The sequence below is a fragment of the Podarcis muralis genome, chromosome 17 (genome assembly GCF_964188315.1).
Source record: "Podarcis muralis chromosome 17, rPodMur119.hap1.1, whole genome shotgun sequence".
Lineage (NCBI taxonomy): Eukaryota > Metazoa > Chordata > Lepidosauria > Squamata > Lacertidae > Podarcis > Podarcis muralis.
The window spans coordinates 23,530,210-23,548,247 of NC_135671.1; the positions used below are offsets into that span (position 1 = coordinate 23,530,210).

General features: G+C 45.7%; 1 protein-coding gene across 1 annotated transcript in view; it reads right to left on the minus strand.

The window, feature by feature from the left end:
* TEK (TEK receptor tyrosine kinase) overlaps positions 1–18,038 on the minus strand; it is a 48,201-nt gene that overhangs the window by 15,515 nt on the left and 14,648 nt on the right. Inside the window, exons 3-12 of the mRNA XM_077921116.1 lie at positions 15,183–15,293; positions 14,598–14,750; positions 12,856–12,987; positions 11,165–11,305; positions 9,797–9,928; positions 8,709–8,863; positions 7,926–8,076; positions 6,077–6,232; positions 3,686–3,820; positions 1,484–1,777 (exon numbers count right to left, since the gene is read on the minus strand). Of these exons, the coding sequence (XP_077777242.1) occupies positions 1,484–1,777; positions 3,686–3,820; positions 6,077–6,232; positions 7,926–8,076; positions 8,709–8,863; positions 9,797–9,928; positions 11,165–11,305; positions 12,856–12,987; positions 14,598–14,750; positions 15,183–15,293 (1,560 nt within the window). The remainder of the gene's footprint in view (positions 1–1,483; positions 1,778–3,685; positions 3,821–6,076; positions 6,233–7,925; positions 8,077–8,708; positions 8,864–9,796; positions 9,929–11,164; positions 11,306–12,855; positions 12,988–14,597; positions 14,751–15,182; positions 15,294–18,038) is intronic.

Sequence of the window (18,038 nt, forward strand, 5' to 3'; positions counted from 1 at the left end):
CTCAATATTGGGGAGGCTCAGCCCCCTGCCCACAAATATTAAGGTGAGTGAAGCCCCTTCTGCCCCCTATAGTTGGTGCCCCTGATTTCAGTCTGTTAAAATACTATGAGCCCTAGCTTGCAAAAGATTTTATCTTTATTTTTGGAGGGGTTGTTCTGCCATTTCTATTGATGCACTCCTTAATCCGCAGCTCCCTGAGCTGCATCTTACACCATGTTCCTCTCTTTAACTTTTAATGGATGCAGCATGTTCAACTGATGATTTCAGCAAGCACTCTGACACATCTTCAAGAACTTCATGTGGGATAATACCCCCCCCCCAAATGTTTTGCAGGTAAAGTGTTAGCCTGTTTCACATCTGGGCTAATGCAGAATTAGTCTGAAACGCAGAACCAATTGTTCCAGGAAAGAAACCAGTTTCTCAGGAAATGCTTTTCAGGGGCAAAATAATAATAATAATAATGCAATAGCTCTACATTGTGTGTGGACTATGTAGACAAAAACAAGCGTACAGTCTCCACTGATTCTAGAATAAAATGCTTTGTAGATGCAAGCCCTACTAAATAATTTTGTGAGCTTCTCTTGGACCTTCTTAAGCTAAAGAAAAGAGTTTTTAAAATGCTTTCGATAAATCAGTGTCGCTTTAAAAAAAAACAAAAACCGAAAACCCTCCTCCCCTCCGCTGAGGTTTTGGCAGTATGCAAAGTTATTTAAGCTGCATTGATTGGTGGATTTAAAAGGCAGGTTAATAATGAACTAAAAGTACCTAAGAATCCTTTAATCAACTGACAGATTTAGAAGTTAGGGAATAGTATTGGCCCTGGTGAGGAAATGCAATAATGAACTCCGTAAATCCCTGAAATAAGTTTTAGTGGTGGAAATCAAGATGAACGAAGTGAAGAGGGTGAAATGCCTTTTGCTGCCACAAGGTGTCATCAGGCACTCAGTTATTATGAGATCTCATGGCTTGTTCACAACATAAAAATACAGGGGGGGGGGGGCAACCCACAAAACATACATAATAAAAACAAAAACAAACCTACGACCTCCCTCTCCCCACTTCCACAACACATTTTAAAAGGGTCTTGGATGTAATCAACCCAAGGCCTGGTTGAAGAGGAACGGTGAGCCTCCCTGGGGAGGACATTCCACAAATGGGGAGCCACCACAGAGAAGGCCCCATTCTTGTGTTGCCACCCTCGGGACCTCACGTGGAGGAGACACACAAAGAAGGGCCTCAGAGGATGATTTCAGGGTCCAGGGAGGTTCCTATGGAGAGAGGCGGTCCTTGAGGTATGACGGTCCTGAGCCATTTGACCTCCCTGACCCATTGACCATTTTGGCTGAGGCTGATGGGAGCTGGAATCCACAACGCCAGGAGCAAAGGAGGTTCCCCAGCCCTGGGGTGGACCATGCTGTACAAATTACAAATGAGGCCTGCTAGGTCATCCAAAGTGGGCTTGTTAGACTCTCGCTTCACTCACGGTCACTGAAGGTCCACGCGTCCAGATAGTCGCTCCATTCTCCTTCGGACTTGCTGTTCACGCGGACTCGACACTTGTAGTGGCGCCTGGGCTCTAGATTGTCGATGACCAGGGCGGACATGTTTCTCCCAAGCTGATGGGTCGGGGGGACACCCCCGTTCTTATCATCCACGCTCTTACATTCCACTTCGAGTTGGACGTCCTCTCCCACCTGCTGCCCCACCGGCTGCCAAGAGAAGGTCAGCGCCGTTGTGCCTTTAGGAACGAGGGAGAGGCCCCTTGGCGGAGGAAGGCCTTTGGAGAGTGGTGAGAAGGAATGTTAATGTCTTTGGAACCCCTCAGAGCAAAAGAAGAACCTGCCAAGATGATGCCAAGAGTCCTTTGTGGTCCGCCATCTTGTTCCTCACTATGGCCACCCAGGGGTTTCCAGAAAGCACAGTAGCAAAGTGAGGAGGGCCTCCTCTGTGTCCCTAGCATTTAGCCTCTGAGAGCCCATTGAGCTATCATGGATATTTATTTTTATTTAAGATAACCACCACTACCCACCACTACCCAGCCTCGGCCCAGTATACCTGAAGGAGCATCTCCGCCCCCATTGTCCATCCCGGACACTGAGGTCCAGCTCCGAGGGCCTTCTGGTGGTTCCCTCCCTGCGAGAAGTGAAGCTACAGGGAACCAGGCAGAGGGCCTTCTTGGTGGTGGTGCCTGCCCTGTGGAATGCCCTCCCTTCAGATGTCAAGGAAATAATGCAGCTCATTGGTTAGTCTGGAGAATGCGCAACCACAAGCTTGTTTTGGATGACACTCTAAGCCAAGCCACGGGTCAGCTCTGTACAGCTGCAAAGTGATGAAGGAGGTGCAAAGTTGTCACAATCTCCTCCCCAGGAGCTTGCACACCTGGATGTTATTATTATTATTATAATTTATACACTGTCCTATACCTGGAGGTCTCAGGGTGGTTCACAAATAAGATCACAATATATAAAATCAAATTAAAAACAACAACCCAATAAAAAACCTCCAAAAGGGGCCACATTCTAAAAGGGTATTGGATGTCAGTAAGATCAACCAAAGGACTAGTTAAAAAGGAACGTTTTTGCCTGGCGCCTAAAGGTGTATAGTGAAGGCACCAGGCGAACTTCCCCAGGGAGAGCATCCCACAGATGGGGAGCCACTGCAGAGAAGGCCCTGCTCTCGTGTTGCCACCCTCCGGACCTCTGAAGATGATCTCAGGGTCCAGGTAGGTTCATATGGAAAGAGGCGGTCCTTGAGGTATTGCGGTCCTGAGCCATTTAAGGCTTCATAGGTCAAAACCAGTTTGACTTAGCATGATGCGCCACTAGGGCACAGTAACAAAGAGTGAGATTGTATATAATGTACTCTTTAATGGCTCTAATTCAAATTATTGTTATTTTTACTTTAAAAACACACACCAGAATGCTCAATTTATCGCTTTTAGATAAATACCTTTTCCACATGCAAATGGCTATGCACAGTGCTATTTTTCTAGAAAAAGGGGTGCCAGAGCTCACCATGAGCTTTCTCCCTTGTTCTCTCAGAATAGCAGTTGCGCCCACCTGAGAGGTGCCAGAGCTGAGTTCAGTGAGCTCTGGCTGAAAAAAAAGCAACTGGCTATACAGTGGTACCTTGGTTCTTGAACAGAATCCATTCCAGACATCTGTTCAACTCCTGGAGCCATTCCAAAACCAAGGCGCGGCTTCCTATTGGCTGCAGGAACTTCCTGCACTCAATTCGAAGCCACGCCGGACATTCGGCTTCCAAAAAACAACCGAAACACTCACTTCCTGGTTTGCGGAATTCGGAAGCCGATTTGTTTGACAACTAAGCCGTTCGGGAACCAAGGTACCACTGTACATGCGCACAATGTAGCCACAGGTAGGAAGACAGTTGTAAGATAGTGAGCATCCCCTTTTGTTATGTACTGAAGTTCTCACCCTGGGCCAGCAGGGGGATACTGTAGATAGTTATGCAAATAAGGGATCGAAAGTGACGTTCAGTGATTGGATACAATTGAAAGTTGTTACAGTAGCGTTGTACTGGAGCTCTATATAAGCAGGCTGACTGAACCCTTCAGTTCAGTTCTGTCCTGGCCTGTGAATAAACAAGAGCTGTTTGAAGAATCGTTGTGTTGTCTGATATGTTCACCCACAACTTAACACCTTTATGAAAAAGTTCTGCATACCAACAGCAGCTGTAGTGAAACTGGCCTCTGGCCCAGGATGCCCGACGCCCTTTTCTCCTCTGCGAGTCAGCCGGACACAGAAGGAATATTCTGTTTTGGGTTCCAGATCGCTTAACTTCCAGATCCTTTCAGTGACTGCATTTGAAAGGAGGAACAACAACGGAATTACACGCACTGCTAAGGAATAAGGGAAGATAGAGTTGTAAACAAACATACTTCTTTTGCTCAAAGGTTGCGTTATGTTTACTGAGGAGCACGTGTTCTGGTTGGCTGTGTAGTTCTGAGGGAGTTTTCCTCTGTATGTTTGGTCATATGTCTCCCTGCTACGTACAGGACCTGATGTAAGAAAGACAAAACCTCTTTGCTCCTTTCTTCTCAACTAGGTTGCTCAGTAAAGTGTTATCGGGATTTTTCTGTTTGGACTCTGCATTTTAAAGATTTTAATGCTCTGGGAAACAATGGAAAAACCTATTTGCCCAGAGGTAGGACTGGAGACACACCACAAGCAGCGCCTTTGTGGGATTCAATACAAGTTTTGTGCTTTAATTGCAACCGTGTTGAGACAGTTTTGGATGTATTGTGATGAATAAAGATATAATACGAAGAGGAGGAGGAGGAGGAGGAGGAGGAGGAGGAGGAGGAGGAGGAGGAGGAGTTTGGACTTGGTATCCCACCTTTCACTCCCCTTAAGGAGTCTCAAAGCGGCTAACAATCTCCTTTCCCTTCCTCCCCCACAACAGCACTCTGTGAGGTGAGTGAGGCTGAGAGACTTCAGAGAAGTGTGCCTAGCCCAAGGCCACCCAGCAGCTGCATGTGGAGCAGTGGGGAAGCGAACCCGGTTCACCAGATTACAAGTCCATTGCTCTTAACCACTACACCACACTGCCTTTGACTCTCTCTAATAAACAACAGCACCCCGACCTGAATTCAGAACACAGCAGAAGGCACACGTGCATGATGTCGGCACACCCCCGCGGTGTCTGCACAACATGTCAGCATGACCCCCCGACATACGTGAGTGACGTCAGCACACCATGGGGCATGCTGACGTCATGCACGCATGCTGCAGGGCATGCACACACAGCGGGGTCGCGTGGCGCGGCCCCAAGGCAACCTCAACCAAGGCAAGGCGGCGCATCAACTGCGAGCACTCTGCTAAACACAAACAGTGTACCGACGTGTGATGCTAACCATTGGCCCACCACCCGAACCAGGGTTAACTGCATCAGCATTTTAACACTGCAAAGCCCGTGTCTGTGGTATAATAATAATAATAATAATAATAATAATAATAATAATAATATATTTATACCCCGCCCATCAGGGATGCGGGTGGCGCTGTGGGTTAAACCACAGAGCCTAGGACTTGCCGATCAGAAGGTCGGCGGTTCGAATCCCCGCAACGGGGTGAGCTCCCGTTGCTTGGTCCCTGCTCCTGCCAACCTAGCAGTTCGAAAGCACATCAAAGTGCAAGTAGATAAATAGGTACTGCTCTGGCGGGAAGGTAAATGGCGTTTCCATGCACTGCTCTGGTTTGCCAGAAGCGGCTTAGTCATGCTGGCCACATGAACCGGAACCTGTATGCCGGCTCCCTTGGCCAATAAAGCGAAATGAGCGCCGCAACCCCAGAGTCGGTCACGACTGGACCTAGTGATCAGGGGTCCCTTTACCCTTTACCTTTACCCCGCCCATCTGGCTGGGTTTCCCCAGCCACTCTGGGCAGCTTCCAACAAAACACTAAAATACAATAACCTATTAAACATTAAAAGCTTCCCTAAACAGGGCTGCCTTCAGATGTCTTCTAAAAGTTTGGTAGTTATTTTTCTCTTTGACATCTGATGGGAGGGCGTTCCACAGGGCGGTTGCCACTACTGAGAAGGCCCTCTGCCTGGCTCCCTGTAACTTGGCTTTTCGCATTTTAGGGAACCGCCAGAAGGCCCTTGGTGCTGGACCTCAGTGTCCGGGCAGAACGATGGAGGTGGAGATGCTCCTTTAGGTATACTGGACTGAGGCCGTTTAGGTAGACCGCTGTCATGGCTTTCCCTAAAGAATCCTGGGAATTGTAGGCTGGTGAGGGACTGAAGAACCTCTGCTAAAATTCTCCTTCATGGAACTGTAAGAAGAACTTTGACACATCAGTGTCTTGTCTTCAGTGGTCAAACAGATGATTTTGGAAAGCTCACAAGCAGGAAATGAGTGCCCTAACCCCCTTTCCAGTTTTTGTCCCCCCACAACTGGTGGCTGAAGACAGGATCCTGGAAGTAGCGAGCAGCCATGATGATCAGAAGCTACTGACCAAAGTGTCCAGATTGTTTTGGGGAAAATAAAACGATGGTAGCACCTACATGTGGCCTATATGAAGAAGCAGAAACTCTTGTGATAAACACTTACCTTCCAAGGTCTTCCACTGAAATTTGGCGGTTTTGTAGAGAAGCTGCGTTGAGACAATCGGTCCATCCCCGCTATATATATCAGCATTCGTATCAATGAGGAGAAAATTATGTCCTCTTTCTACCAGTGTTGGAGCTTTTTGAGGCATGGGAAGAACTGGTCAAGAAGATGAATTGTTTAAACAGCAGCAAAAATAGTAATGAAGCTTTTTTTTTGTGTCTCCTGAATTATCAGGAGGCATGCAATGGAGGAATATGATTATTATATTTATTCTGCTGCTCTGCCTTGTAGGGAGTAATCCTCATGTCATTTTGTCCTGATACATCCTTTCAGAAAGTGAGCCCCTAGTATGGAATCTACAGAAACCTGTTATTCATACATTACAAGGCAGAGTGATTAGTTTCCCCATCAGAAACGGTAACTTATGAAACAGCTCTTGAAACGGGTGACATTAGTGAGCAGTGGAGACTGGTCTATAGTTGGCTCTGCCTCTCTTTGGCTCAGTCGCCACCTACTGTTGACCTCCTGCCTTACACCCAACAGACATCAGCCACCATGGATAAGAGACCTCTCTGGTTTCAAGCACCAGGTTTGGCGATGCATTTTAGGGCGTTCTCGATTTCGGTCACGTGACTAATGCCACCACAGCTAAGAGACAGTGTCATTTACTTCCCATTGGCCATCATGGCCGAATTGATTGCCCATCCTCCTTTTCAGGCAAAGTTCTCCTCCCTCTGTCTCCCCATTCCCTTTCTCATACTCATTCCATTTTTCTTTCCAAAGAAAATCAAGTCTCCCTACAGTTGATGGGACTCCCTGACAGCAATCCGCTCCATGTCGTTTGGTCGAAAGCTACTGTTCTTCTCTAACCGAAAACTGTACTAAAGTCAATGTTGGGTGACTGTTGTTGATCTTCGTTGCCAGTGACTCATTTTGTCCTCCTGTTATGCAGGCAAAACTCAAAGGGCCTTTAAGATCTGTGGATATTTACATCTGTCAGATTTAGCTGACTGCTTTCTCAGTTCTTTGGTTTCCTTGACAACTGAAATTATTTCCAGAGGCCACTGCTTCTGGGCATTCTCATTAGTATGGGAAACCAAGCACCAAAGTCATATAGTGTTTACCAGACTGGATTCTGGGGGAAATTCCTCCCTCCTCTTTTAGGGCATTTTCTACTTCAAATCAACATTTCAGCAAAACTCATGACTTGCCCTCAGAGGAACGGCACCTGACTCTTAAGGGTGTATCACCGTGGAGTATCAACAAAGATTTACCAACCCATTAATTAATGCATGCCTATTGCAATCAGTGATGGGACATGGGTGGCACTGTGGTCTAAACCACTGAGCCTAGGGCTTGCCAATCGGAAGGTCGGTGGTTCGAATCCCCGCAATGGGGTGAGCTCCTGTTGCTCGGTCCCAGCTCCTGCCAACCTAGCAGTTTGAAAGCACACCAGTGCAAGTAGATAAATAGGTACTGTTGCGGCGGGAAGGTAAATGGTGTTACTGTGCGCACTGGCTTCCATCACAGTGTCCTGTTGCACCAGAAGCAGTTTAGTCCTCAAAGTGCAAGTAGGGAAGGTAAATGGCATTTCCGTACACTGCTCTGGTTTTGCCAGAAGTGGCTTAGTCATGCTGGCCACATGAAGCTGTACGCCGGCTCCCTCGGCCAGTAAAGCGAGATGAGCACTGCAACCCCAGAGTCGTTCACGACTGGACTTAACTGTCAGGGGTTCTTTACCTTTACCTTTTTATTGCAATCAACATCATTTAAGTGCATACTTAGGCCGCACTGATTTGGGTGAGATATTTTGGTGTAGTCAAGTCTGAAGTCAGACGCTTATCTTTACCTTTAACTGTGACTTGGAAAGGTTGTTCCACCATGCCTGCCACTGTCTCAACAATGTAGACCCACGTTCCAGAATCAGAAGGCTGGACTTTTTCAACATGAAATGTGGCTTCTGTAACTTCTGACTGGTTTCTATTTGCCACTTGGGTAGGCTAAAACAGCAAACAATAGAAACAAATTATTTAAATTAAACATGTGCAGACCTCACTCATAACAGTTCACTGGATTTACTGAAACCTCTTTCTTTTTTCTTCTTCTTTTGCCTTCCTTGACATTCCTTAGATATTTTGACCAAGCAGGTCGCTCCAAAAATTCACCTAGAAATTTCATTTAGGTGAATTTTGCTGCTGTTCAAATTGGTTTCATCCTATTTTGGGGGTGGGGTGGGAAGTGTCATTCAAAAGCAAATGGAGCCTTTGAATGTTGCCTATCAACTGAGGGCTTAGTAATGCACTTAAAAGGATATCTTGTTTATTTGGTCACAGTATCTGAGGAATCGCTATGCTGTAGGATAGGGCTACCACACTTTTAATAGTTACATCTGCTGAAATCCTCTTTTCCATGCCGTTATTAAAAGTGCAGGATGAGCTTTAATTTTTATTATGTAATTTGTGTTTTTTTATATAGTAATTTTATGTTGTGAACCACCCTAAGATCTATGGGTATGGGGCAGTACACTAATAAATAATAATAATAATAATAATAATAATAATAATAATAATAATAATAATAATAATAATACAACTCCTGCACACTCAAAAGAGGGAACCGATCAGCAACTTACTTTAAGGACCGCCCCATCTTTTTTTATCAGTTTAATTTCTTCTTTTGTAGGAAGTGGCTTGCCGGTAGCTATGCAGCTAGATTTGAACTCCGAACCGGCATTGAGCTCCACAGCACCAGGCAAGTTCTTTATCTCGGGTGATTCATCTGCTGCACCTGTGTGTGAGGGAGATAAAAGAATTTACAGCATGCTATGTAGGTTGTTCATTCTCGCCAGAGATAGAAGGGGTCTGGCCTGGTATCCCTGGCTCAGTTTGGGGGAAAACACACTTTCCTATTTCCAACCAGGAAGCTAAGAAACCAGGGTTGATAGGTTTAACTGGATTAATCAACTTATGATAGCTGACCCTCCAAGTGTCCCTATTTTCCAGGGACAGTCCCAGATTTACAGAAGCCATCCAAGTTTCTTCTTTGATCTCAGAGTATCCTACTTTTCCTTAGTATGTCCCTATTTTCATCAGAGAAATGTTGGAGGGCATGGAATTATGTGACCCCCGAGCCAAGGAAATACAACTTTCAGAAGACATCTGAAGGCAACCCTGTATAGGGAAGATTTTAAAAAATGTTTTATGATGTTTTTATATAGATTGGAAGCTGTCCAGAGTGGCTGGGGCAACCCAGTCAGATGGGTGGGGTATTAATAATAATAATAATAATAATAATAATAATAATAATAATAATAGTCTAGTCTAGGACATCCCTGTTGGAGAGTACAGAATTCTGCAACCCCTGAGCCAAGGAAATAACTAACTATACAGCCTTTAGAAGACATCCAAAGGCAGCCCTGTATTGAGAAGTTTTTAACGTTTAATGTTTTATTATGTTTTTATATATGTTGGAAGCCACCCAGTGGCTGGAGCAACCCAGTCAGGTGGATGGGGTATAAATAATAAAATTATTATTATTATTATTACTATTGATTAGTGTAGGACATCCCTATTTTCATCGGAGAAATGCTGGAGGCTATTAGCATGTTCTCTGCCACTGAGCTATGGCAAGCAAGTCTTGGCAAAAAGAGAGAGAGAGATAACAACCTTAGTACGAAGCACAAAAGACTTTTGTTGCACTACAGTGTTACCTTTGCTTTACCTTCTTTTTCACATTCCAGACCGTGCCAACCCACGTGGCAGATGCAGCCCTTAAAGCTGTCGCACGTTCCCCGGTTGCTGCAGCCGTTGCACTTCACTTTGCAGTCGGGCCCATAAAAACCGGGCTTACAACCTGCAAGAACACACAGGCGGGATAAGAATTAACCGTGTGGCATCAGATACAAGGATCATTCTGGATTTCATGAATCAGGTGACTGCATCAGATTGTTAGAGTTATCTGCTTTGAGCATTTCTGTGTGTACTGGGGACGCGGGTAGTGCTGTGGTCTAAACCACTGAGCCTCTTGGGCTTGCTGATCATAAGGTTGGTGTTTGAATCCCCGCAATGGGCTGAGCTCCCGTTGTTCTGTCCCAGCTCCTGCCAACCTAGCAGTTTGAAAGCACACCAGTGCAAGTAGATAAATAGGTACTGCTGCGGCGGGAAGGTAAATGGTGTTACTGTGCGCACTGGCTTCCGTCACAGTGTCCTGTTGCGCCAGAAGCAGTTTAGTCCTGCTGGCCACATGACCCGGAAAGCTGTCTGTGGACAAACGCCAGCTCCCTTGGCCTGAAAGCGAGATGAGCGCCTTGGATCAAATCTATGCTTCCAGGTGCCATAAGAAAGCTGCAGAGATAGTGCAGGATAGCGTGCACCCTGGAAATGATCTCTTTCAGCTTCTGTGTTCTGGAAGAAGGTACAGGGTTATAAAGACTAGGACTAGTCGCCTGAGAAACAGTTTCTATTCAAATCCGATTTTGGTTTTAAACGCAGTGTAAGGTAGTCTCTATGGGAGTATATTGTATTTAATTATGGGGTATCAGAGTTTTTAGGGACGCGGGTGGCGCTGTGGGTTAAAGCCTCAGCACCTAGGGCTTGCCGATCAAAAGGTCGGCGGTTCGAATCCCCGCGGCGGGGTGCGCTCCCGCTGCTCGGTCCCAGCGCCTGCCAACCTAGCAGTTCAAAAGCACCCCCAGGTGCAAGTAGATAAATAGGGACCGCTTACTAGCGGGAAGGTAAACGGCGTTCCGTGTGCTGCGCTGGCTCGCCAGATGCAGCTTGTCACGCTGGCCACGTGACCCGGAAGTGTCTGCGGACAGCGCTGGCCCCCGGCCTATAGAGTGAGATGGGCGCACAACCCTAGAGTCTGTCAAGACTGGCCCGTATGAGCAGGGGTACCTTTACCTTTACCTTTATCAGAGTTTTTAGAGGGCTAACCAGGCGGGGATAGCTGGGATAGCAGGCTTGTTGGTTTCTGAATTTCTGACAAAAAAACCTAGCAATCTGGCCCACAGTCTGCTTTTAAGTGACTCCCACTGCCCCCCCAACACCTTCACACATCACCAGTGTAAAAGCGTGTATATGATTTTACCTTCATCACACTGCAGTCCGTTCCACCCTGAGGCACATGAACAGCCGTATGGGTCAGGCAGGCAAAACATAAAAGATTTGCAACCTGACTTTTCTTTACAGCTCTCTTGGCAAGCCTTGCCAAATTTGTTTTCTCCACAAGCTGTAAATGGAGAAGAAAAGTGTCAGACCAATGAAGTATCCCTCTTAAGACTCTGCAAGGTAAGTTATAAATCCCCCCCCCCTTCTTTATTGAAATTCTGGTCTTCCTGGTTTCTGATTTTTCCAGTCATTTTCGCCATCTCCGCAAAGCCCATCAGTTTGGTCTGCCATTCCTCTCTGGCGGGAACTTGGTCTTCCTTTCATCTCTGGGCTAACTGGCTTGTTTCTTCATAGTGCACAGGGCCAGTTCAATACATTTTGGTGCCTGAGACGAACACCAAAATGGTGCCCGCTTCCCTCCCCAACCAGAGAAGAGAGGGCAAGTAGAGATCTACATCAGGAACAAGGGTGGAACAAAGATCTACATCACAAACAAAGCAGGAATAAGGATCTACATCAGGTACAAAATGGCGGAAGGAGACCAGCAGCGCCTCAGATTCGTCAAGAGGCCACTGTAGAGCTGTCATGGTGGCCAATGAGGCAGCCAATCTGGCCTCCAAGGCATATGTCACAGCAGCAGGCAATGCATTCCTCAGAGGCTGGATCTGCTGCCCCATGAACCCTGCTGCCCAAGGCACTTGCCTCACCTTGCCTCATGGGTGGGCCGGCCCTGACTTTGCACCACATGTAGGAGAGGGGCAGATTCAACTGAGCAGCATGCACCAGTTCACTGCTGCTTCATGGTAAGGACAGTTTACGGTTTACCATGACTCGCAAACCAGGCGAATGCATGAATGAAATGTGGAACTCAGTAATTTCCATAACGAACACTTTGTCAAGTAGGGCATGACCAGGCATAGGCAAACTCGACCCTCCAGATGTTTTGGGACTACAATTCCCATCATCCCTGACCACTGGTCCTGTTAGCTAGGGATGATGGGAGTTGATGGGAGTTGATGGGAGTTGTAGGGGCCGAGTTTGCCTATGCCTGGTCATAAACATTTGGAACGGCTGAAGGTTAATGTTCTACCTGTTGGAATAAATGTATTGTACAGTGGTCCCTTGGTTCTCAAACGCCTTGGTACTCAAATAACTTGGAACCCAAACACTGCAAACCCGGAAGCAAGTGTTCCGGTTTGCAAACTTTTTTTGGAAGCAGAATGTGCTCCGTTTTGAGTGCCACACTTCTGTTTTGAGTGTTACACTGAGGCCTGTTTGTTTTTGCTATTTATTTTGTGTTTCCGTTTTTGCGGCTCTTTTTGTTTTGTTTTCGTGACTGTGTGGAACCCAGTTCAGCTACTGATGGATTGCTTGTGTGGCTGCAGCACATCGCTCATTGCTTTCATTTTACGGATCAATGGTCTCATATAGATAGCAAAATTCATGTTAAATTGCTGTTTTAGGGGTTGTTTTTAGAAAGTCTGGAACGGATTAATGCGTTTTGCATTACTTTCTATGGGAAAGCGCGCCTTGGGTTTGGAATGCTTTGGCTTTGGAACAGACTTCTGGAACGGATTAAGCTTGAGAACCAAGGTGCCACTGTACTTTTAAGAAAGGAAGATTTTATCTGCAGCGTATGCTTTCGTTTTTGAATGTTTCGACGTCTCTTACCCTTTTCGCACGTTTTCCCCATGAATCCAGGGGGGCAAATGCACTCCCCAGTATCTTCATGGCAGATGCCGTTGTTCTTGCACTCTGGGCAGTGAGAGCTACAGTCAGGTCCCCATTTCTGAGAGGCACACCCTTCGTGGAAAAGTATAAGAGTCAGTGAGGGAAATAATACGGAGATCCTGAGCCAAATACAGCGCTGTGTGTGTGTGTGTGTGTGTGTGTGTGTGTGTGTGTGTGGTTTTTTTAAACAGGTGTCTCATGTAAAAGCTTCTACAGCACCACCAAGCGCTGCTGTTTCCTCCTCTGCTAGGAGTGCTTTTAAATGTGTTTTAAATTTATGGTGTTGATGTGTTCTGAGATCAACCCCGTTGTCTTCTGCTGTTTGTTTTTAAATATTGATTAAGCATTCAGAAAGAACAGTTCCTTACACGTACGTTTCCTTCGGAACTGTTTACAGCTGTGCTCCCCCCCTAAACATGTGTGACTTTGGGTCTATTTACTGGGGGGGGGGGAATGGCATACAAATTGAAAAAACACATGAGAGAACAAACCAGCAAGCATGGTTTTTCCTGTCCATTTAAACTTGGCCTTGTTTTTATTCTAACTAACAGTTGTGCCTCCCCTGCTACACGGTTTCGGTAAAAATAAAAAGAGAACTCTGACGTTTCAGCTTTTTTCTGCAAACCATCACTTGCTCCTTTGCCAGGCAAGTTACAAAATCGGACCCACCTGTACCCTATTTCCCTCACCTGGCAGCGTACCAGTTCTACATTCCTCCAGCTCTCCATCTAAGAAAGATACATATAAAGATAAAGGTACCCCTGACCATTAGGTCCAGTCGTGGCTGAATCTGGGGTTGCGGCGCTCATCTCACTTTATTGGCCGAGGGAGCCGGCGTACAGCTTCCGGGTCATGTGGCCAGCATGACTAAGCCGCTTCTGGCAAACCAGAGCAGTGCATGGAAACTCCGTTTACCTTACCGCCGGAGCAGTACCTATTTATCTACTTGCACTTTGACATGCTTTCGAACTGCTAGGTTGGCAGGAGCAGGGACCGAGCAATAGGAGCTCACCCCCTCGCAGGGATTCGAACCGCCAACCTTCTGATTGGCAAGTCCTAGGCAAGGTCCTAACCCACAGCGCCAACCTACTACCATTATTACAAAGGCTATAGCAGCAGCTGGAGAATCATTATTCATTATTTCCCCTTTCCCTTTAAATTCTGGGGTGTCGCTTCATTGTTTCTACCTTGCTGTGTTTTAACTAGTATTTAACCAAATCGCCCTGGGATTCGGATCGGACGAAGGGAAGTTTAAATGTTGAATTAAATAAATAAACACACAACTTTGCTCGTAACTAAATGTCAGCCCCGTTAATTTCAGTGGGTCTGCTCTAAGCACGACTAAGTCCTGATCCAACTCTTTGTGTAATAATAATAATAATAATAATAATAATAATAATAATAATAATAATAATTTATTTATACCCCGCCTATCTGGCTGGGTTTCCCCAACCACTCTGGGCAGCTCCCAACAGAATAATAATAATAATAATAGTGATAAAACATCAAACATTAAAAACTTCCCTTCAGATGTCTTCTAAAAGTCAGATAGTTGTTTATTTCCTTGACATCTGATGGGAGGGCATTGCACAGGCGCCACTACCAAGAAGGCCCTCTGTGTGCACAAGTCCAAGGCTTTCTGTCTGTAGTTTTAACTTAAGAAGAAGTGAATCAAATCTTACTTCTTACTATCAGCCTAGTATAAGCTGAAGTGAAGTGGCTTCCTCCTATGTATCTGACAGAATACACCGCTGAATCTTGAGTCTGGTCATTCTGCAAGGACACTTTTAGCACTTCTGGGACTTCATGCCTGAGGACAGAAGATATGAAAGAACCTGTAGTGGAGAGAAGAGCCCATAAAAACATAACTGACGAGAAGATCGACGGAGGAAAAGGACTTGCCAGGTTAAAGGAGAGGAGTGAGGACTCTCTGAAGGACTTCAGGGTGCCTCATACCTCAAACACGAGACTTCCCATAAGATAAACTTTTCAAGAGCACACATTCAACTAGCAACAATCAAGATATCAAGAGAGATAAGAGGCTCATTTCAGACACTTCCCCAACAAAGGAGTGCCTCTCCTTTCTAAGACATGCACTCATAATTCATCATTTTCAATACACCTGCTCCTTCCCCACACCTGATGACACCTGAGGAACTCTTAATAAGAGGCCACCTAAGAGTCTTCTCAGATCATAGACTGAACCCTGCGTCATATCAACACAGGTGCTTACGTGTTAACCATAAAAGCAGAAAAAAGGTAGATACCATTTTTATAGATAACTGCATCTTCTTCCTTAACAACCTTTCTGATGAAGGGAATGTCAACAGGTTCTCCGCGGTTTGTGGTAATGGTTAAAGCCACTGGAAGAAAGGTAGCTAAAATGAAAAAATAAAGGGGGGGGGGAAGGTTTGAATGAAATGTGGATTCGCTCTAATAAACTTTACCTCTTTGCTAGTTCTTCAGAACAGAAGATGGAAATGTGATATACTGAGGGAGCAATTTAAATGTGAAAAGATGGGGCAACTAAATTCATAGCTTGCTCTCTCTTTTGGAAACTCATATAAACCCTCCAGAAAGGGGGGCAGGGGGCGGAAGCATAACAACAATGAATACTTTGGCAGTGATCAGCAGAAAAGATAAACAAGTTTGTTGCAAATGATTCCACAAGCCAACCTTGCAGGGTTCATCTATGAAGGCTGTTTGGAGTTAGTTAGTTTTTTTAACAAAAAAATTACTTTGGAATAAAACATGTTTCTTTTGGGCTTCCTTGAGTCCCACCCACCAACCCAGCCACCCCAAAGCCCTAGTCCTTTTGTAGGTGTTGTTTAGTTTATCTGCGAACTCTTGGGTTCACAGTATTGTTGGACTGGAAAGGAATCCACCTTCTTTAGTGGGCTCTGTTCCAACGTATTTTTAGCTCGTGGCCTATATTTGAGTTAATTCATTAGTTTACAAATGGCCTGGAACTCACTATTCAGAGAGGAACAATAACTGGGCTTTGGAGCAGAGGGCTGTTTGCATCACATGTCGATTAGCATCTTGGCCAAGGATACAAAGGTTCCTTGAGGTATATACACAAGCACTTCCACACATAATGAAGTTTCGCTGGAGTTGGCTTTCCCAACCATTACTCCTCCCCTTGCCTTGAAACGGTGGTCCCAAAACACCCCTGCTTATTTCAGAAGCAGTTTCTTTGCCGCCTCTATTTATTTCAAATGCACCTGCTGTTATTGAAGTAATGCACACAGTGACTTGCAATCTCGATCACACGCAGTCTGTAGTCTGCTGGCAGTAGGAGTTCAATATGGGTATGTCTTTAAGTTAACATCTTACATTAAAAACCTGACAGTACCAAACTATCGAAGGCTTTTTACCAAAGCCAGACTAAATGTCTTTCCTTCTGCAGTGTTGGATGGCAGGTTGAGAGGAGTTCCCTACCAGGACAGACTTTGCTCGTGTGCTCAAGACATTGATTCCATAAAACATATTTTGTTGCATTGTGCAAAATATGAGCAAGCCAGGGCTGAACTGATATTACCCTTGCTGGTACCTTTCCCTGGACAATCAGAAGCTCACTATGTCAGGTTCCTACTGAAAGACCGGACAAATGTTAGAACATTAACAGTGGCAAAGTTTTTATCGGTGGTTGCAAGATCAAATGAGCCCTATATTCTAAACAAAATGCTTGTTTAACCTGGAGGTAGGCTGTATGAATTGTGTATTGTTTTGTAATGATTTGTTGGGTCTCTGGACCGTAATAAAGATTGAGTGAGTGAGTTATTGGAGGGACATGAATTGTTATCCACTCTGAGTAGCAGCTGTTCTCTGGGATAATGGGCAAAGATGCCTTTTTCCATCACCACCAACTAGGGCTGGGCACAGGTGTCAATTTTGGTCTCTCCCAGTTTTCCGTTCTCCCAGTCTTAAGTCTACACGTTTCTTCATCAGTGTCAGATGGCAATGGTGGTTGCTCGCGAGTAACCAGTCTGGACTCCGACCTGTTTTTTACAGGTTTTATTTTGGTGCAAAGCTATTTACAGTGCAGAACCACAAGTTCATGTCTGCCTCAATCGCTAGCAGAATCCAGGAGTGGTCGTTTCCGGGTCTTCCTCCAACATAATAGCTTAGTCACCCCCAGCCTTTTCCTTGCTTCTTTGCGTTTTACACCTCTGCACAGGGTGGGCGACGGAAGAGGCGTGCTTCCCTCCTGGCTGGCTTGGCCAGGAGCGGTGCTGAGCAGCATCCTCTAGCCCTTTCCCGTCCTTTACCCCGGAGGTGTGGCTTTCCCCACCCTCAGACTGACAAGGTGCGGCGCTGGGGCTCCCACCAGCATCCTCTGGTCCCTTCCCCTCTTCCCCACTGCAAGATTTTCGGAGGTTCCCTGTAACCCAACTGCCCCTCTGCTTCCCTTCCCTGTTCCGATGGCAGTCCCCTGACAATCAGTTTGTGATTTTCTTTTTTATTATCATATTTGCTCATCAATGAGCTGGAGGCAGATGTTTGGAACCATCGTGCAAGGAACCTGCGGAAGTATTCAGTGCTCCTCGCTACCAATGTGATCCCACCTTCTTGCAGAGAAGGATGACAAAAAGGGTGTGTGGATCTCCTTGTCCCTCATCACGGGAGTGCCCGAATAGGACTTTCCACACTTTGCAAACTTGGGATAAGCTGGCCTGGTTTTGGCTGACATGATGGGGCTAAATCAAATCAACGACATGTCGCTTCCAAAGTACAATTAATTTACATTTTTTTTTTGCTGAACAGCCAAGGGAAGGACATATAACACAGAAGACTCTACTGGGGAGAAAACAGATGTGTGACAAACGGCCCCTGGAACACATGGCAAAATGTCTTTTTCAGGCTAGAAGAGCGAGATCATTCTGAGGTTCTATTTTGGTCCTAAACATTAAGACATTCAGCTATACACACAATTCCTTGTCTGTTTCGAGAAAATTAACAAGGAAAGCTTTGTCTGCTCTGATAAAAAATCTGGAGGATGGGCTGGTGTCCTTTTGAAAAATATATATATAATTAACGTAGTATGCAGTCCATGCCGAAACATGCCCAAAACTTTCAAAGGAGCACAGAAACAAAGCTTTTCACAATACTCCAACAACTGA